This window comes from Micrasema longulum, unplaced genomic scaffold, assembly GCF_059751315.1.
Source record: "Micrasema longulum isolate JH-2025_06_02 unplaced genomic scaffold, ASM5975131v1 h1tg000744l, whole genome shotgun sequence".
Taxonomy (NCBI): Eukaryota; Metazoa; Arthropoda; class Insecta; order Trichoptera; family Brachycentridae; genus Micrasema; species Micrasema longulum.
Genome location: NW_028277938.1, coordinates 137,717 through 162,876, shown reverse-complemented (window position 1 = coordinate 162,876; position 25,160 = coordinate 137,717). Strand labels below are relative to the sequence as shown.

General features: G+C 33.8%; 2 protein-coding genes across 2 annotated transcripts in view; one reads left to right on the top strand and one right to left on the bottom strand.

The window, feature by feature from the left end:
• LOC148279238 (tRNA N6-adenosine threonylcarbamoyltransferase, mitochondrial-like) overlaps positions 1-25,160 on the top strand; it is a 250,509-nt gene that overhangs the window by 90,092 nt on the left and 135,257 nt on the right. The gene's annotated exons all lie outside the window — the stretch shown is intronic.
• The window catches only part of ko (Stork-head domain-containing protein knockout), a 109,084-nt gene that overhangs the window by 26,850 nt on the left and 57,074 nt on the right, over positions 1-25,160 (bottom strand). The window contains exons 2-3 of the mRNA XM_088230251.1: positions 8,129-8,304; positions 5,215-5,410 (exon numbers count right to left, since the gene is read on the bottom strand). Coding sequence (XP_088086377.1) covers positions 5,215-5,410; positions 8,129-8,275 — 343 coding nt within the window. The 5' untranslated portion in view covers positions 8,276-8,304. The remainder of the gene's footprint in view (positions 1-5,214; positions 5,411-8,128; positions 8,305-25,160) is intronic.

Below are 25,160 nucleotides of genomic sequence, written 5' to 3'. Positions count from 1 at the left end.
TAAATAACAAATGGGACTCCCACCCGTGTATACTTTACGATGCTCTACGTACTCGTAGGTAACTTTACTGCTGCCTAATCTGATGGAAATGTACCAGTACCCAGTACCGTGTATTCATTATTTCACAGTAATATAATTACGACGTCGTGGCAAAAACTTCTTTTCAATTCTCGGCGCAACTAAGCATCAATATTTTTTGTTATTTTATGTTTACAAAAAGTGAACATCAATATTTTTTGCTCTTCGGCGGTGATTCGCTACAGATGTTGAAAAAACCGCCAAAATCAATTACAGAATTACAAAATACCGCAAAAAATATGTTTAAAGATTTACGTAAAAAAAACTTGTCAATAATAATTATTTTCCGATTCGCAACCTTACACCATTCCTGCCAATTTACTCGCAGTTACGTATAATTATATTTACATTATTGATCTAGCAAGCGGATGTTTATTAGGTAATCCAACTGATTTATAGGTCAACTTATAGGTTCATCCTTATTTTATTCGGTTATTTATTCATTACATATTTATTTATAAATAAGGCTTTTAACACTTAAATACCTTTAATGAAAAAAAAGTATGGGTACATACATATGTATTAACAATGTACACATTATGTTATAATGTTTCGTAAAAATAATACATGTACGAATAAAATAAATTTAAATCTAAAGGTGTCTAAACCTGCTGCCTACAGACATGCTCGAACTGTGATTATCGTCAACTGCGACAATTATTGCCGATCGTCAAATGCCGCGAGTTGCTGATATGCTCAATGTTCGACGTTCGTCATTATTTGTCACCATCACGTTGCCATCACATTTGCTCGACATTTATTTGACGATCGTCACGTGTCGGCGACATATTCAAGTTTGTTTGTAGAGTCAAAAGTAAATGAATCTCTGATAAAATGCGCAATCACGAATGAGTTATGTACCTATTGTACAAAATTCATTATATATCAGTACTGAATTGGACCTAAAGCGCTAAGCTAATTAGTCAATAGCTTTGCAGTAGTATTAAAATGCCGTTTTATATTGAATAAATATATTTTATTTGACATAAATATTGACATTGGCTTAACTTTTTTGGCCATAGGAGCGGAAAAAGGCCATGACCCGTTATGACATTTGAAATTGCTTATGTATATGTATTTCTCATTGACAAACGTGTTTAAAGAACTTGAATCATAATAACTCTTAGGCCATAAACTTAATTCAATGTTATCGGTTACGATGTAAGCTGATAACTTCGCAAGATTTGTTTCAGAATGCGGAAAATCCATTTATATTTATTTATAATTTGTACGAGTATTTAAAATGCATAGCTATTTGTGGATTATCTACAGATAATTATGTTGATGTGGAAAATATTACCTTTAACGTGAATTGCTGTAATTAAAATCACCATAGAGGAGTGGAAGAATGTTCACAAGTTGGTTAGAATCAGTGTTCAGTCTCGGCTTCTTGGTTAAAACAAATGTTTTCGATTATATTACTCCTATATCATACATGTGAACACGTTTCATATATTTATTTTTGTTTACTGTTTGTATGATACTATTTATGGAACAAAATGTATACCAAATTAGGTACGTCAATAAAATAATTATAAACGATGTACTAGAAAAATGTTTCCTTCAAAATGTCTTAATCTTAAAAACTGAAAGTAAAAAAAAATTATAGGGAATGTCATTTTACATACCTATATATTTTTAACCTCACCTAAGATGATGAAAATACACGTAGTGTCTATATACGAGTATATAAGTAATGACTCTTTCAGAAGTTCATCAAATACATACTGTATCAATTTATTGCAACATAGAGGGAAAACATTTTTGAGCACGGAATATAGTAGTCTAGGTATTTACAGGGCTTATGACGTAAAGTGGCCACTTAAACTAGCCAATGACAGGTCATAAGTCCTGTAAATACGTAGACTTCCATATCTCCTTCTCAAAGATGTTTTCCCTCTGTGTTGCAATAAATTTAGATCTTAATAACTCCCTATGGAATGAAATCCAGCCGGTCGACAAACGTTTAGACATTCTCAAAACATTGTTGACATGCTACTTTATACATACGATGTTTCAGGGCAAGACCGCGAAAATTTAGAGGAATTTTTCTCATCATAAACTTTTTTTTAAATCCTAATATTTTTTTTCAAAATATATTTTTATAATTTGATAATAAAATAATGGAGACAATCCTTCATGTCTCGAACTAGTATTCCTTCTACAAACCCCCACCACTCCCCTACCCAGCCGATTTTTTAAAAGTTTATACATGAATAGTAGCTTAGGTGTAAATATTTTAGTTTTTCATGTATTTTCTTGTATTTAAAAAATAAATTTATATATTATTATTTGTATAAACATGTTTATTCTGATCTTTATGGCTGTTAATTTTTATCAGTTATTCATTGTTTTTATAAATGTAAATTATATTATTAAGTTAGTATAAATATAATCTTCACCAACAAGCTACAGAAAGTGGCTTTGTGGGATTTTAGTTTTTAGTAAAAATATAACATGTGGATTTTTTTTAATTGTAAAAATGCATAATTATACTATTAAATAAATTCTATTTCTCTCTTTATTCCTTAGTCCGCGTCCGGCGCGTATTGCTTCGTTGGTCAAATGCGTTTTTAATATTTAAAAAAATATTTATTTTTACTTATAAAATACAATTTTCAAAAAAATCATTTAGATATTCTTTAATGTACATCACATCATAAAAAAAATTACACTGAAGTTTCGCGGTATGGCCCTAAAAACGTTTAAATTTATTTGTTTTATTCTTTATTTTTGTGGTTCTCTAAATTTTCGTGACCTTGTTTTGATTTAATTAGTTTATTCTTTATATATTGTAAATTTGTGGCCATTTTGAAATTGTAAATAAATGTGCCAGATTACTTGAAAAATTAACTAACACAATTTCATATGTACCTATTTCTTAATTAATTCATCATCATTACCATAATTCCCTTTCTGCACCTAATGGTGCATAGGGCACTGCATTTTTAACCAATCGCAGCGTATCTTGATCATTTTCGTTATATGAAAGTAAGATAATCAGTCTTACGCTTCAGGTACCAGTCGAGGGACTATGAAATATTCTAGTGTGCAAACACTCTATTAAATAATAATCATATGTCAGGAATGGAACCCGAGACCTCTTGCATGGTAGGCAAAAGCGCTGACCATTACACCGACATTAATTAACCATTTAAGTATATTTGAAATGCGGTAAAGTGTTCATGATAGTTTATAATGTATAAATTGGATAACATGAATGAATACGTTATGTGTGGAGATATTAGATACTTATGTACTTTCGATCTTAAGACCGCACACTGTGCGCATCAGATCGGACCATCGGCGTATCTCGCATATTTGTACCTTGAAAAGTTTTTAAATTATTTATTAAATTTTATCAAATTAATCATTTGATGACTTTTCCGTTCATAATCGGTGACGTGCTTGTAATATTTTGTATTTAAATGTTCAAAACACAAAATAAAGCGACGAAAAAACTTTTAGGGTCAACGTTGTTAAATTTAGTACAATATTAAAAGTTGGACTTAGTCTAGCGGAAGAGACCATTGCAGGAGGTCGCTGCGAGACATTTAGGTCGTGATACGGATTGTTGTTTTTGTATATCTACTCCGAGAATTTTGTATCCCAAATAACTTGATAATAATTAACTTAAATAAATCCTTTATTATTATTATTATTATTATTATTATGGATAACTTATACAGCGCCAAAATTCATGAATATTGATTTTAATTTGTATTATGGATGACTAATATGGCGCATCCGAGATTCTAATTAACCAAGGTCCTAAGACTGAAGCTTATTCATTAGTAAGGCTTATTTAATATGGCTAAGAGGACAGATTCAAGGCCCGCAGGGCCAACTCCTTGAGCAGAATTTACTATCATGTAACAGTCAGACAGCAGACCAATTTTAATTTTTAAATAAGTACGCTGCCACTTTCCACTGTGTTGTTCCCAATCCAACACGGGGCTTTTGGTCTCACGGACTTTGGGATGCGTTACTATTTTATGTTATATATTTATGTACTGGAGTAATAAAAAAAATAAAAGAATAATAAAGCAAGTCGTTTATGCGTCGTATTGCACCATGCGTAGATATTACTGCATTATGAACGTATTTTGTGCATTCGCGGACCCCAAGGAAATCATGTTATGTTATGTATGTCTACATACAAACGTTATGTGTAGAAATTATTGCAAAAAGCAATGGATAGACCTACCTATATTTTTTCAGCACTGCTGATTATTATGCATTACCTTCTCTGCAGTACGGGGGAATAAATCTTACCCCATATACGCAGGGTGCCGCAGTGTTAATACCCATGTAGATGTACAATGTACTATCGCACATTCGGATGTGCGATATCGGTAGTACGGTCAAAGAATAAAAAAATGGAATTTCCAGGAGACTTGAAAAACGAAAATAAAATGTTTTAAAACCATTCCATTTTCGTCGAGTTTTTCATGTTTTTCTTTTTGCACTTTGAAGCGGCGCCGATGTGTCATATATGATATTTGGTTGCGGAAAAAGTAATATCGTATTTTTCGCTTTATTTCAATGCTGTACAAAAAGTGTTATAATCGTCCGATTTAAGCCAAATATGCGCCGTTCTATTTGATAACTTATTGTCAATGAGAATGCAATTTTATAACGGCCCTCTTGTAGAAGCCCTTGTCTCTATTGGCAAAAAACTCGGACAACCAATTTTCACGGGCCTACAGGACTGCCAGAGCGTGGTGCATCATTCACCTCCATTTCACCTCCATTTTACATTCACCTCCATCTAATTGCTTAGAAGTTAAATATATGAGAAGTATTGGTGCCATTCAATCTATGGACGGAACACGAATGCTGGTTTGAATTTTTCAGAGGAAATCTCGATTGTTATAAAGAAAATGGTTTAAATATGACATTGTTTGTTAATGGCTGCGTTCAAATAAAGCGTCAAATGTAAGTGTGTCATAAAGTGGTTAAATCTCAAAGCAATAATCACCCTTGCCTTTTTTAACATGTGAAATTTTCATGATTTATTCAGTGTATTGAACTAAAAATAAGATTTTTTTTGAATTGTGACTATTTTATCGGAGGAGCTATATAAATTTGATATATTACATTGACAAATGATTTAAAACAATGCATGGAGGTTACCTAGCCCGCAGATGAGGTAGCTCGGTGGTGGTTTGAGCACACTGCGCGAGTAGGCGCTGCGGATGACCTCGAGGGCGCAGGGGTCACCGGACACCAGCAGCAGACCGGGGGCCACGTAGCCCGCGTAGCGCAGCCCCCGACACGCGGCCCCCAGCGATGACACCCACCAGCACTTCGAGTTGGCCGACAGAAAGCCCTGAAAACATTAGTTACAAATAAAAAATCCACATAATTATTTTTTGTAACCCGACTGTGAGTACAAACACATAGATAGGGTCAGTACCATCAGATATTTAGGCATAGACCCGGTCGGAGGAGCTGATCTGTGTGCGAAAATATAAACCCGAGTCAACCAGTCAACCGCTATCGCTGGTGTTCTAAAATCCACAACATGGAAAAGTGAATTTATCTATAAAGCATTCATCAGACCAATAATGACGGACGGCGTTGATGTAAGGGCAGACACAGTCAGGACTGAACAAGTATTGAGGACATCCAAGATGAAGACACCGAGGATGATAGCAGGCGAAACTCTGAGAGACCGCGTGAGGAACACCAGAATAAGAAAGATATTTGAGGCTGAGGACACCGTAAGATGGAGTAGACAGCGAAGGAGAGACTAATACGGTCGTAACCAAAGAATAGACGCCGCCAGGCTTCCTTATATTGCACTACAGCCTCACGGTACTCTCGTGGAAGACTTTATAAAAGATAGAAGGACAGCTGGGAATCTACCTCACAGGGGAAACCACTTTTTGGAGAAGAGGCTACATAGGTCACACGACAAGGAAGAAGAAAAAAATATTTTATTGATTTTTATCATAATCAAAATTTATATTTTATTTATTTATAAACGTCATTCGTGGCAAAATATAAAATAAAAAAGAAAATAATTTCACGCATATAATTGAACTCCGATATATTACGTGGCATAATATATTCCTCAGCTTCCTTTCAAGTCCTTTAAGCTATTTATTTATGATTTGTGATAGTATTGTTATTTAAAATATTTTTACAATAAAATTTTGTATACATTTAGAATATCCGCGTTCTTATCGTCAATATGGCCGTGAAAATATCCCAATTGTTTATTTCATATGATTTTGAATAGCCTTAATTCTATTTTCGCTAAATACAAAGATAAGACCCCCTAGTTAGCAGGTAACGTATCATTAGTATTACATACTTTATCACTCACCTACGCCACGCCACGCTAAGGCCGACAAAATTACGCTTCAGGTCACAGATAAATTTACGTTTCACGGTTGTTAGATCATTTTAAACCGATAAAAAACATTAAGTATGCTTAGAATACAATCATTCTGAAAAGCATTGGTCATTATTTATCATAATAAAATCACTGTAACTTAATAAATCGATACTTGAAAAAATCGTAATGATTATTTCGAATTGAGTTCTAAACGTGAACAAGTTACCAAGTTAGTCAACTTAAATCACCCTAGGAACGGGTTTTTGTATCAAACTAGTGGACCCGACAGACGTTTTTCTGCCCGAACATTGGCTTGCCTGCTATTAGCTGGTTGAACAACATTTTTCTCGTAATGAGTTACACACGTTATTTATTTTGGACTTTTTTGAGCTATTTATATATTCGTCATATGTGTTTGGTTTTCGTTTTATCTCCACGTGTGATTGGCCAAGAGGCTTTGTCGTACTTAAATCAAAAAGTGCAAAAATCACTACTCTTGTGCCATAACCCATGTACAAAATACGGGAATACGTTTTAATGAAGAAAAGTCAGACCACATTTTACCCTGAGCCTTCTAAAATTATGACACTCAACTCATACCCAACGCAAATTTACTCATTCTTTAACCGCCAGCCAGGTTTTGACGTGACCTTGACATTTAATTCGAAACCAAAAAAATGAATATAAAAATCATTGATTGTGTCGCAAAAGCGTGCAAAAACTGTCCGTATAAAAGGTAAAAGACTTTTTAATGATAAGTAGGTACCTAGGTACTTGTTTATGATTGAATTCCAAAACAAAAAATTGCCAAAGGCTTGCCTGCGATAAGCTTTAGCGACACACGTTATTTATTTTTGCCTTTTTTGAGCTATTTATTTATTCGTAATAAGGGTTAATTTTTCGTTTTATCTCTTCATGTGATTGGCTAAGAGGCCTCGTCGTGCTCAAATCAAAATCGTGCAAAAATCACAACTGAAAAGAAAAATTCCTTTTTGTGTAGTAAAAGCGTGCAAAAATTGTCCAGATCAAAGGAAAAAGACATTATTTCATTGATTAGTAGGTACCAGGGTGACCATTACAGTGTAACTTCGTATAAAGGACTATATTGGAAGTTTGTTTGATTATTGATCAAAAAATAATTTTTAAAGCTTTCCTTATGTAAAATATTTACATTTAACCCTTTATTATTTGTATAATATATTATTTGTCAAACAACAGAATATTTTCATAATTTAATCAGTGCATGTTTGTCCTAATCAGTGCATGTGCTTATTAAAATGCATGTCGTGTTGGTTTTATATTTTTGTGCAACAACTATGGTGAAGGTGTATAGTGGGTTTTGCATGTTGGTTTGCATGTTGGTTTAATTGGTGTCCTGACGAAGAGACGGGTACGTCTCGAAACCGGTAGACATAGAAAAGTCAGTAAGTGGTTATATACAAATATTTAATAACATTTAGTAAAATATTTGACCACAAAGTTAATGCTTTAAATATTAATAATAAATAAAACATTTAATTAAAATGAATCCACCTTTATTTTACCGTGTCCTTTGCATTTGTTGTGTGAAATGCGGTGCCTAACAGGACGTACACACCACTGAGTGGGGATATAATAAATTACGATTAGTGATAAAATGGCAGTGAAATTACCAATAGCATTTCACGTGCTAAGAATAGCAATAATTTCCAGTAGCGCACAAACCTGGAACAGCAGGTATCCAGAATCATACATCCAGAAGTCGTCCGGGGCGTTCCCGGGCTTGGCGAGCTGGATGGCCACGCATCTCTGCAAGATGAGCTGGCAGCGCTGCGGGGCGGGCCCCGCGGGCCCCGGGCTTCGGCTGCTCATGGGAGGCTGCGCCCCGACGAGGGCCCCATCTAGAAAAAAAACACAAATTAAATTTCATTCATTCAATTTGTTTCAAAATCGATTTGTTTAAAAAAAAAACAAAAAGAGAAACAAATTGATAACAGTGACCGTGAAAACCTTCGCACCTATTGAGAACATTTTAAGTTCGCAAAAATGTTACTTCATTGAATTTATAGCATGATTTTCTTTATTTCAATGCGACATTGTAGGTTAATTTATAAATTGAAACAATCATCATCTTTATAAATATAATTCCTCTGTACGTGTGAAGTCACCGTACTCTTCCTAAACGGCTTAACCGATTTACGTGCGGTTTTTAGAGAATTATAGATATTTGCGCTGTGCGTGTTCGTAGATATTAAAATCTTCAATTGAATGTTTAAAAAAGAAGTTAGGAGCATAAATGTTTTATTCATCGATCTACCAGGGTAGCATTCGAGGAGAATGCATTTGCAAAAAATGGAAAGATGTTGTTTTTGTGTGTATAAAAAAAGTTTGTTTTTGAATGTTTACAAACAACATTTGTTTTTTGTGGATCTCAATCAGATTCATTCTTTAAATTCCTTATAATTTCTACCCGTTTTTTTCTTTTTATTGGATTTTTGGTAGTACTAAAATAATATTATATTCAATACATTTTTAAAAATCGTATTCCTACATAAGTATTCCCCTTTGTTGGTGAGACGACCGGAGTTTGACGTTTCCAAAAAGAAGGCCATATTTGAAAAAATATTTATTTTATGTTTTGGAATTCAACCATACACAAACAAGTACCTACTTAAATTCAATATTTTTTTTAATATTGACAATTTTTAGTTTTGGAATTTAATCACAAACAAGTACCTAGGTACCTACTTATCAATGAAAAGTCTATTTCCAAGGCAAGCCGACGTTCGGGCATGACAACGTCTGTCGGGTCAGTTAGTTTTGTATAAATATATAGATACAAATGAACGTGATATCAGTGGGTGTCTATAGTTGTCATCGTCATCATCATCATCAGCCGTCTCTTGTCCAATGTTGAACATAGGCCTCCCCCTTTAGTCTCCATATTTCCCTATCCTGAGCCAACCGCTTCCAACCACTTCCTGCAACTCGTCTTATGTCATCAGACCACCTTGTCTGAGGCCTGCCGGCACTTCTTCTACCCGTTCTGGGTCGCCATTCCAGGACTTTTTTGGTCCATCTAGAGTCTGTGATTCTGGCTATATGACCAGCCCAGCTCTATTTCTGGTTAGCAGCCCTATGGACCACATCGGTGATCTTTGCTCTCGCTCTAATCCATGTATTTGTTTTTCTGTCTATCAACGAAATACCCAGCATTCTCCTTTCCATGGCTCTCTGTGTCACTGATAATTTGTGTAAATTTTTTTTTCGTGAACACAAAAGTTTCACAGCCATATGTAAGTACAGGGAGAACACAAGCATCAAAAAGTTTCTTCTTTAAGATTACTTAAAGAAGAAACTACATTAGTAAATACATTAGTAAATACTTCGGATATTTTAGGATATATGAGAGCTTACCAAAGACGGCCCATGCTAAACCTCGCCTTCTTCTATAGTTGTAACTACAATTGTTTATTTAAATATTTAAGTACAAAAAATAAGTACTTTGGCGGACTTATTACTAAAAGCAATATCTTCCAGCCGACCAAACAACAGACTGGTCAGAAGAAGAGTTGGTCAAAAAATTTGTACTAAAAAACAAAATATACACCAAATAATACATACATGAAAAACCTAATTAATTGAAAATAACAGCTGTTCTTTTAAATGTCGAGATAAGGCTTGCACATATTAACATCACTAAAAGTACATTATGTTATACATATTAAAGAATGAGGAATGTGAAATCTGGTAATACGTTTGGAAGTTTATTGTGATTAATCAATTGCAATTATTATAAAAAAGTACAAAATAATTATCTGTAACATTGTAGAATATTAATATATTCATTCTTAGTGGTGGGGGTCAGTGCTATGCAAGCTCCCGACGTCACTGCGACCTGTAAAGATCTATTATGACAGTAAATATATTAATAATGAAATAAGAAGTAAATATAAAAAATATAAAAAAATTATATTCGATTAAATAGGTGCTCTCTAACTATCGTTTTGTATGTAGGTATGTAGAGTCCATTCAAATCATTAATAAATATTTCCTTATGTGTGCGTGATAAAACATTTACAAATAAAATATTCTAGTGTGCCTACTAGCACAAACTAAATTTGTACGTTTACTTGGTTCACCGACTAAAAGCTCACTATTAGAAAATGAGAATCTAGTTGGGACAGAGTGGGATTCAAACCACGGACCTTCGATCCGACTGTCCGAGACACTAGCCCTACAACCCGATCTTGGCAACATTAACATAGGCTAATTAAACATTTGGGTTCATATTAAATATTTAGTTTTGAAATTGCTGCAAAAATTTCGCCTACTGGGATTATAGAAGATCCGAGAAACATGCTTGTAGGCCACAATTATAATACCAAGAAATGTGAAACCGACTGAAGAGGCAATACTACTCATATATGCGCGTTTTGTTAAAACAAGATTCTATTAAGGTCATTGTGAAAAGCTTAGAAGATTCAAGGAGACTTAGTACACAAGAATACAAATATATTACACACACGTATGCAAGTATTTGTTAAGTGCCATGTTAAATTATGTCACCTCTTGATGAGATTTTCGTAATTTACAAATGCTTATCTTTGCTGGTGAATCAATTTTGCCGTATAAAATACTCCCATTTAAATCCCATTCTTTTAACGAGTTCTAAACACAGACGGAGGTAACAGATTGTTTTGTGAAATTGCAACAAACATGTAGAAATTAACGCATTTTTGTTAATTAGGTTATTATGTCATAACGGGTAACAAAGGGCAAGGCAACTCGGAGCAATCAGCTGCTCAATGATTGCCGAAAAAGATTAGCGAAGCTGGGTAGCTGGTTCTATCGCATCGTTTCTTGGGATGGCGATGGTTTTCGTTAAAAACCAACATCTTTATATGTAGCTAGAGCGTCATCAGAAAGAGTCTGAATCAATGACAACATTTTTGAAATTATTATTGAATGTAATATATATTAGTTTAAGAATAAGGTATTTCTATATAAGGTATTTCTATTTTTGTGCAACTATCTGCTTTACATTACATTACAACGATTAACTAATTATCAGTCATTAAAAAAAAAACTTAGTGCTTTCAATCTTAAATAATATGTTTTTAGATTTCGTCACTAGGTGTTTAAAAAATGCCTTTCTAGTGTGAAAGTACCTTTTGTTTCAAAAAATAATCAGCAAAATATAGCGAGACATGTGTGAAATATGCACTGGGAACAATTCAATTGGCTTATTTCTATACGATAAAATAGCCGATAAAAACGCGGCATTGAAAAAATAATATATATGATTCATGGGATAATTTTCGCAGTTTTTAAGAGCCGCGTGAAAAATTGTTGAATTTATTATAATCGAAGATGATGATCACTATTATGTTTAAGTCAGTTTTAGGAACTATGCAAAAATTAATACAATACAATAATTCCAAGTATTTCATATTATAGACCTCTCGCGAGGTAGTTAGGCGTGCTTATATTTATACCACAGGTGGAAAATAAAAATCTCAAATGTGAAAATCTACGTTGCTCTAATCGCAACGAGTGATACCTACGTATATGTATTTTTTACAGATAATTGCTTCATCGTTAAATTTAGTTTGATTTAGGTTGCAACTGCTTATGTATTGTGGTAATGGTAATGTAGTACGCTTTTGTTGCGAAGGTGTCAAGAAAACATTATAAGGCACCGCGTATTAAGAAAAACAATCGTTTTTCTTGGTCAGTATTACTCGTACTAGATTAGAAATGTTGCGCAGTCAAAATCGATGTTAACATAATTTATGTAAGTTTCGTTACTCCGTTTTGTTTTTCTTAGATTTCATTACAATTTAACGGTTATAGTATTGAAACACAATTTGGGAAATTTTCAGATCAAAGCACGTTGTAAAAATTAATCGAAATACTCTTAAGATAACATTAACAAGGGCGATGAAAATGTTGTGGAATTCACGACCAATGCAATGATGAATAGAAACTGAATTAAAAATATGGGTCAAATGTATTTACGTAATATTAGACGATTTTATATAGGTATTGATTGTTTAAAATACCAAAGAATAAAATGAAGGTTTATTCGTTGCCAATTTGTAAATACCATCATTTCAATCTGCCTACTTCTGAGATTCAAAATATAAGAACAAAAGGTTACTACTGTATATCACTATTATGTTTATAATGACTTTGCGTACAGTCGATATCCTATTAGATAATGAGAAAAACAGCGTCCAAAAGAATAGGTAATAATGATGATTCATGATGGATAAATATAATACATACAAGAACGAGAATCATTTCTTTTATAGTCGACATTGACGTTCATAAAATTGCTAACTGTTATTGTAGGCAAATCGGGAAACCGAGCTAAAGAAACGAGATAATGAAGATGGAAAATCAAGTCTAATTACAACGGATGGGAAACAGCACTAAGACACGCGAGATGATATTACTACCTACTATTTTCATTTGCGCAAATTTCACACGCCCGGTGTAATGCACGGTATCATTTATTCGTGGTAGTTTCTATTCGCCATTCTGCTGCTAGCTCCCTTCTCCATACTTCTGTTGTACGAGTCGGCATTAGACTTCTAGTATTTAAATTCTTAGCTGCAACTTTCAATTTAAAGCTGCATAAGTGGTTTGATACACGGACTTTTGCGGAAAGTAAAGGCAACTTCTAACCAGTAGCGAGATACTTTCATTATAATACCACTTACGTGCGTCCCAAAAAGGCCTAATTTCGAATACTCGCTAATAACCAACTTCAAATTTGATACTAAGTTAGATTATATTAAAATTGCGTAACACAATAACTGTGTGTGCTGCATGACACAAATATGAATTATAAGTTCTCAACAGCAGCAAGCAGTTAACTTGTACCTTGTAGTTTGCAACTGACTTAAGACAGGATTTTATCATAACTTTATCTAAGCAACATTATATTACTAACGCACGATAGTCATGTATGTATGTGTATATTGTATAGTGTTCCATAATCAAACAACCAATAATTTGAGGTCATCGAATGAAAAAAACAATATCATCCCAGGGCCGCAATTATAAACGCTATCTTCATCGGTTCATACCGAGACGGTAAATTTAACTTTTCTATTTGTACCTTTCTCGGTATGGCGAATTTTGATCTACCGACATGTCGATACGCGTTTTCATTACTTCATTTCAGACGTCATATGATCGAATTCAACCGATTAGTGACGCTGAAACTTAACTACGCCTTCAATGCAAAATTAAATATTGAAGTATTTGTCTTTCGTATTTTAAATTGGCTTCTGTTATCACAGGTGATAGGCTTTTTAACAAAAGTGTTTACTTAAAAATTAATTAATTAATATTGAATAAGCAATTAATCAATAAGTTAATCACTCTGATCATTAAAATCATTAGAATTTTTACATTTAAGATATATAACTCCCATACTTGTTTATAACTAATTCAGTGCGACTTAGTACTAAATATGATTTTTTTTTAAAACTTTTTTTAAAATTATTATTCATAAAACATATAACACAAAAAGTACATATTATTCTCCCAGGAGTTATTGAAGAAACTCATTTGGGACCGTGCATAAGAAAAAACATTTTTTTGACAATACATAATATCATCCATATTAATACATCCGAAATAAGAGGAAAACAGTATTGTATAAGAAACATAAAACACCATCTATTTAAAATACATTAATAATTATCACTATCAAAAAGATTTAAGACATAATTTTTAATACGACCTTCTGGAATTTGTATGCAATTTTACGTGTCTTAGCTCATCGGGCAGTTTATTATATTCGGAATGGCCAATATATTCCAAAGACCTACTGCCGAACTTTGTTGAGCGTAACTTAGACACATGAAGATTCCCTGAGTAACGCGTATTGTAATTGTGAATATCATGACCAAATTTAACATTTAAGTGTGTTTGAAAATAAAATGAATACCAGCCAAGTAAATAAACAGAGACATTTTTCCCCATAAGGAATTATTGAATGTAGGTATTGGGTAGGTATACGCCGTTTGTATGGGTGAAGTTAATATAGTATGGACGTTTTGTGGAAATCTTAAATACCAACGGCCATTATAATACTGTACCTAATAATATAAAGAAGTCTTTGAAAACAAAGTATGCCATTCATCGATATACTCGTAACATCTTTTGATGAAAGCGGTATTTCCAGGGTGTTCTAGCTTAGGTAGAGGTACGAAACGTAATAACACGTAGTTTTCTTTATAATACGACCACCAACTAGTGCGCAAAGAGAAACGTAATCTACAAATAATATTAATAATTACTTTTTTCAGCAGATTTTACTTAAAGCTTTCTTCTAATTTCTAAACGAATTTTATTCAATTTGTTATACCATTTTTTTGCAAAAAATAATCACTGAGAAAGTTACTAATGATGTACGGTAATATAACACTTCCTTCCGAAAAAATACTTTAGCGCTGATCATTCTTTACCAAATTTATTTTTGCAATTCACGATGAGAAAAGTTAACGTGTCAAGTTCGTTCGAAATTACATATTCAAAACCGGTTCATTATCGACCCAAAAACTAAAACAACATCCTGTTATATGGTTAGTTATTCAATCTATTTCATCTTCGGTACAGCCTCTAAAAACCTTCGCGAGACTTATTTATTTAAATAGCTTATGTCATTATCCTCAGGAATAGATTTAGGCAGATACATGTATCGCGTACTCACATCTCTCGGCCGTATACACAAGTGGATAATTTAAATAACAAAGGTGTGCAAATACTTCTCTGTCTATAAACTAACTTGTGTCAATATGTGCAGAAAACGTTTGTCAAGAAATGCCTAAAACGCTCGCGGTGTTCAGAACTGGATTCCTCTAACTGCTGAATGTTAATATGAATGGCACAGTAAATAAAAATAAATTTACATCGGTATGCCATAATACATAAGTTTTACATCCCGCGCATGTTTTTCACGAACAACATTGTGCCATTACGTATGCATAAACTATAATAGTCAGGGATATAAATAGTGGTTTCTAGTTTCTGGGTGGGTAAATTACATGCGCAACTTGTTGAATTGTTTCGAGTAATAAATCGGACTTTTATTTTCGACGCTAAGTTCGTACAATTATATCATCGAACCAGGAAAACGATAAATCTTTCAAACGGTTGAATGGTCGAAGCTTTAAAGCTCTCAAATACAATTTCATGGTGGTTTCAGAATGCATTTATACTAATTTATTGCGAGGAACGTAATGTACAACATTTTACGGCGCGGCGTTGCAATTGTGTTTATAAAAAAATACGCGGAATATTATATGACCCAATTTTGAGTCTATAAAACGTTTTAGTTATTTATGGTACTTTATATTACAAACCCGTAAAATTAGTTTTTGCTGTATATGGCGAAAACGGAAATAACGCAAATGTGAATGTGAATTACGTTGAAGTGTACGTAGGTACATTAAATTACAAATTACAACTAACTGCTTTGTAGAGATGCCGTATTAGCCTTACAGATGTTAAAGATTTTCGAGATTATAAGGTTAATTGTCGAAATTTTGGAGGTATCCTCCATTGGTCTAGATCAGCATTGGGAGAAGATAAATTTCGCCGAAGCAAAGGAACTTTCGGCTACTCTCGGTACAATACGACTAAGTGTTGTATTTTGACTATAGGTCAGCGAAGTCTCGCAATGCTGTGTTTAGCAGCGTACAAGGACAACACGGTACCGGCGCTGCTTGGTGGAACCATTAGTTAATGACAAGCGTTTCGTCAAAAATTATTTATGGTTAAATAAGTCAATACTACCGTCATTAGAGACACATTTTGCTATAACGTGTAATTATACGGACCGCATTTAGGCTACTTCGCATTTAACACGAAAAGATTACGTTTCGTGAAAGGAAGAACATGCACGACTTGCTTCATGAAGGAATTACATAGGAATTAGGCAAGTTCACGATTTCGGCGGGAATAATATTAATTTACTCTTCTTGGTTAGGAGCCCGAAACCGTCATTTGATTGCGTAGTACCTTCGCAAATAAACCCGAAATAAATTCCTTTTAACTATTCGTCCGATGATGACTTGACAATAATGCGTTCCAATTAATGTCAGTTTTCAGTTTGAAAAAAAAATCACATTTATCGTGTTTTTCTCACGTTTATATATTATAATACGAGCCGTTACTATTACTATTTTTATGTTTCGGAAGTGGGGGAAGGTAGAGCAAGACGGGTCCCTTGACGTTGGTTAGTTAAAAACTTATTAAAAATCTTTAAAAAAGTTAAATAAAATCAACACAAATTAACAGTGCTTCTTCAGTGACCAAAATCTATATGATTTAGAAAACTAGGAATTATCATTTTGAAGTAGTACACTATTTTATGAACTTTGAGAAAAACCCGTTTTGCCCGTAGGGGTAAGGCAAAACGGGTACCCAAAAACAAAAACCCGAATTCAAGTCATTGAAAAAAAAATCGCAAATCGTAACACTTCCTCAGTCAATTGTACACGTTTAAGTTAATCCATAAACTAAGTATCATTTTTATTTATTTATTTGGGAAAAAAACAACAGTTTTTACATATAATTCATATGGAAGAAATGGGTACATTGGAACTTAAATTGTGAAAAAAATCAATAATCATTTTCCACGGCTATATAAGTTATTAATCAAGCGTACACATTAAAATAACCCAGTAATATTAAAAATTAATTTAAAAGTTAAGAAATGTTAGTAATTCAAAAACTGCAAATAAAATATGTAAATATAATAAATAATAAGTAATAAAAATGTTTAAAAAAATTAAATATTAATAATAAATACAATATAATAGGTATATATTTTTAATATTTATTGATGCACAGTAAGTATTACACATATCATAATAACACAGCGTACTTATTTTGTTATTATTTTCGGGCTGGAAAATTTGTAGACGCTCCCGTGCACACGTATTACTTTCCCTGCACGCCGGGGTGGACTTATTTGTCTACGGGGGGAGTTTGCTAAAAATCCATGGAAATGTTTTGTCTCGCTTTTGTATTAACAATCACATATAAGTAGTACCCGTTTTGTCCATCGTAACCATCTTGCCCGACCTTCCCATACATAAATTCTGTCGATATGCGGTGACAGGGAGTTTTGATAAATAGGTTATTTTAGGTTTATTTTTTATTAGGTATTTCAAACATTATTTTTCTGTCACTGTCTTGCAGATGCCTCTGCTCTAGTGCCATAATCCAGAGAGAAAATACGGGAATACGTTTGTATGAAGAAAAGTCGAACCGCGTTTCCTATTAAGATTAAATATTATTAAGTATACTTACAAAACAGGATTTGTGTTCTCAAATAAAATCATCGACCTTTTAATACACGTAGACGCACCCGGAACCCTCTAAAATTATGACACTTAATTCATGCCCAAACGCTTAGTCCTGCCCTACGCGTATTAAGTCGTTCTTTAGCCGGGTTTTGACGTGAGCTTGATATTTAATTCGAAACCGAAATGCTAAGTTGTCGTGAAAGCGCGTAAAAACCTTTTAAATTAACGTAAAAAAGATGGTGAAACATTTTGTTGGTAAGCAGGTACCTCGGTACTTATTTATTATAGAATGCAAGAACTTAAAATAATAAATTATTTTTTAAATATTTAATTTAAGTACGTACCTAGGTGCTTGTTTATAGTTGAATTCCAAGTTTTAAATAATTTATTTTTAAATACAGAATTCTTTTTGAAAAGGTCAAACTCCGCTATTCTCACCAGCAGGGGTGCATTTCATTTAGGAATGCGATTTTTTAAAATGTATTGATTGTAAGTCAATATTATTTTAGTATTACCAATAATTCAGTAAAAATAAATAAACGGGTAGAAATTATAAGAATCCATAAAAAACGAATGCTGTTTAAAAAATATTCAAAAACATTTTTTTTATATCCAAAAAATTAACATCTTTCCATTTTTTCTATTTGCATTCTCAGCGAATGCAGCCCAGGCAAACGATGAAAAAACGTTTAGTGTCCTAACTTTTTTCAACACATTAATTTAAATGCTATAAATGTGCTCATGGCAAAGATCTACGTTTCGCTGAGACCGCACGTTAATTGGTAGAGTATTAATTCAGCCCATCGAGGACATACATACGAACATTACCTTTTATATAAAGATATAAAATAGATTACGTACCTAATTACCATCTACATAATACGATACGCATCCATACAAAGTCACGATACTGTTTTTATTACGTGAGTCTAATCAATCGATTCATGTGCATTGGTGCCACAAATGATGGCGTATTATTAAATGAGAAGTCATAACTAATTAGGTAGGTATTACCTATAATTATTTAATATATTTTTAAAATACACGTAAACATGATTTATTGTGGCTATGATATAATATGGGCTTATAATTGGATGTAATGTTAATGAGCTAAATAAAAGAAAAACACAATTTTCATTTGACCGTATTGCAAAAGTATTATTGTGGCAGATTTTCGCTAAAATCTGAACATTTAACCTAACAGTCCAGTAAGAAGTATCATTAGATCCAATCAAATATTTTTTTCTGCACAAACAGTAAAATTATTAGTCAGTTTAAATACATTTAATTATATAAATAATTAGATTATTTGTTTACAGTTCAGTAGTAGATATCAGCGCATCAGAAAATAACAAACGTTATTTTATCTATACTAGTGCAGGTAATTCGATCTCATAATATAGCGCAATACAACGGTGCATTGCGGATTACTGTGGACTGTGGACTGTGGACGTGGACCTACTGTCACTCTATATTCAAGTGTAAAGAGGTGCAATCTGTGTATGATACTACTGCTGTTACTGGTTACCGGTTACCGGTTACTGGATACATACTTGTACCTAGTAGGTACCGCCGTGTGCACTGTGCACTGTGCACTGTGCATGGTACTAGGAGGGCTAATGCTCACTGATCACGTGATCTCATTTAAATAAAGTTCTTCTTCCCCGATTACGTAATGAGTATTAACATCAAAACTATTTACCCCACTACTTGGGCAAGATTATATCAGGAGGGAAATTCGCCCACTCGACTCGCTACGTTCCGTTATTATTCAGAGCGAAATCGCAAAAACAAAATCTATTAATACGACACGAGAGAATAAAACCTTACTGATGTATTAACTCCATTTATAATCCGACAAAAGTAGATCACCCTGAAAATCTAAACGGCAAAGTGTATCCATAATCAAGTGCCTTAAGTGACGAGGTGGGTACCGCAGACTGAATCATTTATGTAGAGCATATTTCGAAATATTAATTTCCCGTTGTAGGAGATAGATTGTCCTTCAAACGAGCAAATAATTTGTAACGGTCATTCTGTGAATCGATTCGATTCATGAACTAGAACTAGTCGAATCGTCGGCACAGGTGGCCCGGAGCGAGCAGGTGGACGTGGAAGGTGCTGATAGCATTGCATTATTTTCTGCGTTTTGTCTATCGATTTTAGGATTCTGGCCGCTTGCCAAACTTCTCTACTCTCCTCACTGCCGCTACCGCACCGCCGCCGGCGCTCTGCACCCCACACCGCGACCTGCACCCTGCACCGCCACCTCGGGTAGGTTACGGTCGGTCAGAAGCGCCAACCGACGCGGCGCTTATCCACCTACGCAGCCTGCTAGCGATCCGCGTGGCCTGCATCGAGAATGTGCATTATGCGCACGTAGGTATTAGCTTCGCCTGACGATAACACCGGCGGATATCTCCGCACCGATGAATAATAATGAATCATTACGTGGATCTTGCTGTAAACTTGCGTAATACACGTTTTTATTTCATTTGCAGATTGCGCACGCGTACTTGCGCGTGTCGGGTAAGTCTCGGATCGGTCGGACCGACGAAGAAAGGAGTCGCGATGCATGCCGGATGGATTCGAATAAAATAAATCACGTAGTCGTACAAAATCCGTTTCAGTTCGCGGATTCGTCATATAAACTAAATCTAACGCCGAGTAAACATGTCGGATTTGAACCGAAGTAGTACCGACTTGTGACTCAACGGTAGATATTCAGTGCACGTAATCCTCATGCAAAGTTAATCCGGTATTTTTAACGTACCATTTATGCCTTTTAAAGACACCGAATTGAACGACCTCCGCTAAATAATTAGGCTGTATTGTTTTTTCTCGTCGCGTCGATGGTCGCCGGTACAGTCAAGATAGGCGGGTAGCGTACTCGGTACCTCAAGCTACTCGTAGCTTACTTACTCGTTATAGTTACTAGAGCAGGTAGTAAGTTTAGAATATATATCACCGTAGCTGTAGATGGAGGCACGTACTCACACCTTCCACCTTCCTCGTCTTGTGCAAAATTGCGCCCGAAGCGATTTGGACCTTCTCACTTGACTTATAAACGAAAGTAGCAGTTTTTTGCTCATGTTGACCGCAGGTACATATTGTTATTACACTTGTACCTATAAAAAATGAAAGGTAAGACTAATTTTGATATCGAGCTCTGAATGCGGTACACTTTCGAGTGTGTATTTCAAAACAATTTATTTTTCGCACGGTGTGTTAGCATAAGCAGAGATAATCACAACTTTGACAATATCTAATATCTGTATGTTTTACGGCGCTACGACTTCACTTTAGCTCGCGGCCATAAGGTGACGGGGTACCCGGGGTACCCGCATGGCCGCATGTATGTGCGGCGAAGTATTTACGATTTATATTTACCAAAGGTAGGTTTACTCTATCCGATGGACAACTAAACTACTAGTACAAGGTTGAAGAGGCTTTATTTGTTCACCTAACTGACCCTATATTTAAAAATTCATTAATTCCAAGGCAGCGTACCTTTTACATACCTCTTACATAGTATATTTTATAGAATATGAACTATGAACATACTCGTCTTATGCATTGTACATGCGCATGTTTTCAATACCTCCCGAAGGGATATAATAGCTGACTGTAGACTGACATAATTAATTAAACATTATGAATGGCCTGCATGTATTAAATTAAGGACTGTTCCACATAACAGTTTTTTAATTGGCAATTGATTTACATGATAATATATCGGAGCGGATCCCACGAGTTTTACTTTTTCGAAGAAAACATTACATGCTCTTTTTAATACTTTAGAATATTAGTACCGATATGTATTACTCAACATCTGCTGGAAAAAATCTATAATATATTACCGTTTTTTGATATTACTTAATAAATATTTTTTATTTTATTTTTATTTATTTTGGGTCACAAACAATAAACAATATATATGACATTGGTATAATAATCACAAATTGTTATTTTAGATATTATTCATAAATTATACGTGAACCCAGCATGCACAAATAAAGAAAAAAGTTTAAAAAGATATATTTTTTTAATTGGCTAGCTTAATTGAATTTTTTGATTGTTATAAAAGTTATTACAGTAAATCATTACTAACAGGTTATTACAAATTATTTTACCTAACTAACATAAGTGACTATTTGATTTTATAAATTGCGTTACAGTTTTCCGATAATTATTTAATGAATCGTTAAAAATATCAATATTAGCATTACTTTCTACATTATGGTACAATTTTTTATATTTTTATTATTATTTTAGAAAAAAAATATTCGCGTTCTTATGATTTACCCAAATATATAATTTTGAGGGCCATTTTTAACGAGTTGTAAATAACTCACTATCAGAAAATGGAATCAAGTTGGGGTAGAGTGGGATTCGAACCACGGACCTTTGGTCTGTGAGTCCGAGACACTAGCCACGGGACCACAACCCGATATTAACATACGTGATAATGCATTGAAGTGCGCCTTATTATTATTGAAGGTTGGAAAATAAAATGTTGTGTACGACCTCAACCGCCGACTGGGGACATTCAGGGGTACATTTTTTAGACAAAATGTAGAATCAACATTACAATAAATTATTTTATAAAGATATATCAAGTCTAAAATCTGTCTCCTAAATTCCATCTTATCGAGACCAAAATGTTCTAGGCGCTGATCATAACACTAAAGGGTTCTGCCAAGGTTACATTTAAATGTTAGGTTAGGAAGAATTTTTTTTGCACAGATTCAATTAAATTAATGTTGATATAAAGTACATAATTTGTATAAATTTATATCGTATCATATTTATAAATATGTACTTTATTAAACTAGTATTATTTACTTACCATTTGAATTTACATATCCATTTAGTTTTTTTATTTCGTCATACCTGTCTCATAATTTACAAAATAAACATGAGTTGCATTGATTAGTTCAAACTAACGTAAATATATTTTTTTATTGACATTAAACGCTTCAATATTAAATATAGAATTGAAAAGTGTTTTCAAATGACACTTCTCGGAAGTATTTTCCGGAAAATAATTATTCATTTTTTAATTCACACTAACACCGAAAGGTCAGGGACATTTGCAAGTAATAAAATAGGTAGTGAAAAATGATCAAAAGTCAAGAGGAAACATCATTATTAAATGCTTTATGACGTGTATAATAGTTTTATATAAATAAAATGTACGGCGTCAGTTTTCTCCGAACAAAATTTGGTAGCTTTATAAGTTGTTAGCTAAAATGCAAAAAGTAAAAAAATCCAATAAAACAGAAATAACTGAATTATCAATTTGATGTTTACTATAGTAATCTTTTCCCTTTTCGCACTTATGGTACATAGGGCACTGCACGGGTTCAAGAAATACAGCGTACCTCGATAATTTGTTACGTACAGTTTAGATATAATAAGATCAAGTTTTAGGTGCCAGACCAGTGACGAAATATTAGTTTTAATTGATTAAAATGGCTGTAATTTGAAAATAAATAACTACATTTATATAATTTTTTTCAAGTAAAATTTTTGGCAATTTTATGTCCAGTCTCTTTTTTGATTGGCAGGAATATATTGACTTTAGCAATAAGCCTGCCAAAGTGCGTATATTTTTGTACTTTAAGTTTTAAATATATAAATAAAACCACCTTTTAAATAAAAATTATCCCATTTAAATTAGTTGCAACAGAGAGGGAAAACATTTTCGAGAAGGGAATATGGGAGTCCACTTAAACCAGCCAATGACAGGTCATAAGCCCTGTAAGTGTCTAGACTCCCATATTCCCTTCTCGAAAATGTTTTCCCTCTCTGCTGCAACAAATTTAAATATGAACAACTCCAGCCAGCCAGAAAATCCAGCCAGTCTCCAAGCATTTGGACATACTCAAAACATTGTTGTTTTAACCACCTGGTAAGAGAAGAAGTATACAAAATTGGAAAATTGTTTTCAGGCGTTGCCTAGTAGGTGAATTGGTTCAGCCGGATGAATCTCACCGACATGGTAAAGGTTTCAGCTCTTTTACTTCACAAAAGTCAACAGATGGAAGAATTGAAGAAATCATAGGCAAAATGGTGAATATTACACAGTGTGTAAAGTGGCCACTTAAACCAGCTAATGACAGGTCATAAGTGCCTAGACTCCGATATTCCCTTCTCGAAAATGTTTTCCCTCTCTGTTGCAACAAATTTAAATACGAACAACTCCCTAGGGAGAGAAATCCAGCCAGTCTGCAAGGATTTGGACATACTCAAAACATTGTTGAAAAAGTATCCTATTTGAACTTTCCAGAAATTATTTAATTTTCATTTTCCATTACCCTCGTAGTTTTGATGATAAAATATTTATTTTTGATCGGTTTTAAGTTTCAGGACAGATTATGACTGACTCAAAATTACGCGCTACATTGCCATCGGTGTGAGTTCCTACAAAATTATTGAGTTTTTATCGCCATTCAGATGCTGATCCGGCTGATCAATGTTTAGAGTTATTATGCCGTGTGATGGATTTAACCGCCTTTGGCAGAAAATGAGAGAGAGCTTTAAACTTCGTCATTTTTTGTTGTTTTTTAATCATAAAATAGGCATTACCTAAGAAACGTGACATCTTTAAATGACGTTCCTCGCGACACATCGCGTCTATGGGTATTTTGGAAGAAAACGTGATTTTCTACAGCATAAGATATTATGAAACGAAAAACGAACATCATTTATTTTATCGGTAACTTTTGTTTTCATTCTTTGGTTTAACAAAATGTTTTGCACGTTCGTATAGAGCCCCATACATAAAAACTAAAAATTAAAATTACTAAGGCATGTATCCATATGCACATCGACTCTTCATATGTAAAACATGGATATAATTTTAAAATTCTATTTATGGGAGAGCGCTATTGAACGAGTTTAAAGATCTCCGTAATTTGAAGTTTGCACACGCTTTTTACGAATGAATTTTGGCTGAAATACCTTTTCTTCGTTAATAAATTTTGTAAACACGATTTTTAAGTTGAAGTATTTAAATGTGCACAGTTAATACAGATATGTGTGTGAAATAAAACCAGAACCCTGGACGAGTATTTTCGACTCGATGGCTAATCTCGGTAAAAATCCTAAGGAATCGAGTGAGGATAAGTCGGCCTCGTAGCGTCGTGGATTAATGAAGTATAACAATAATTTTGCCACCTAGACACTGTACTTAACTGATATAAGCGGTAAAAATTAGAGCATTAAATTGTACATCGAAATTTCTTGAAAATGTACCAAAAAATAATAAAAATATTTTAATGAAAACGAACTACTTTGAGCGACGTCAATGGTTCATACTCGTATGGATCAACCGATGATAAGAAGGTGTGAAAAATATCCGGTTTGTTTACTGTAAACGGACCAATCCGCAGAGCTGAAAGAGAATAAGCGGAAGAGAA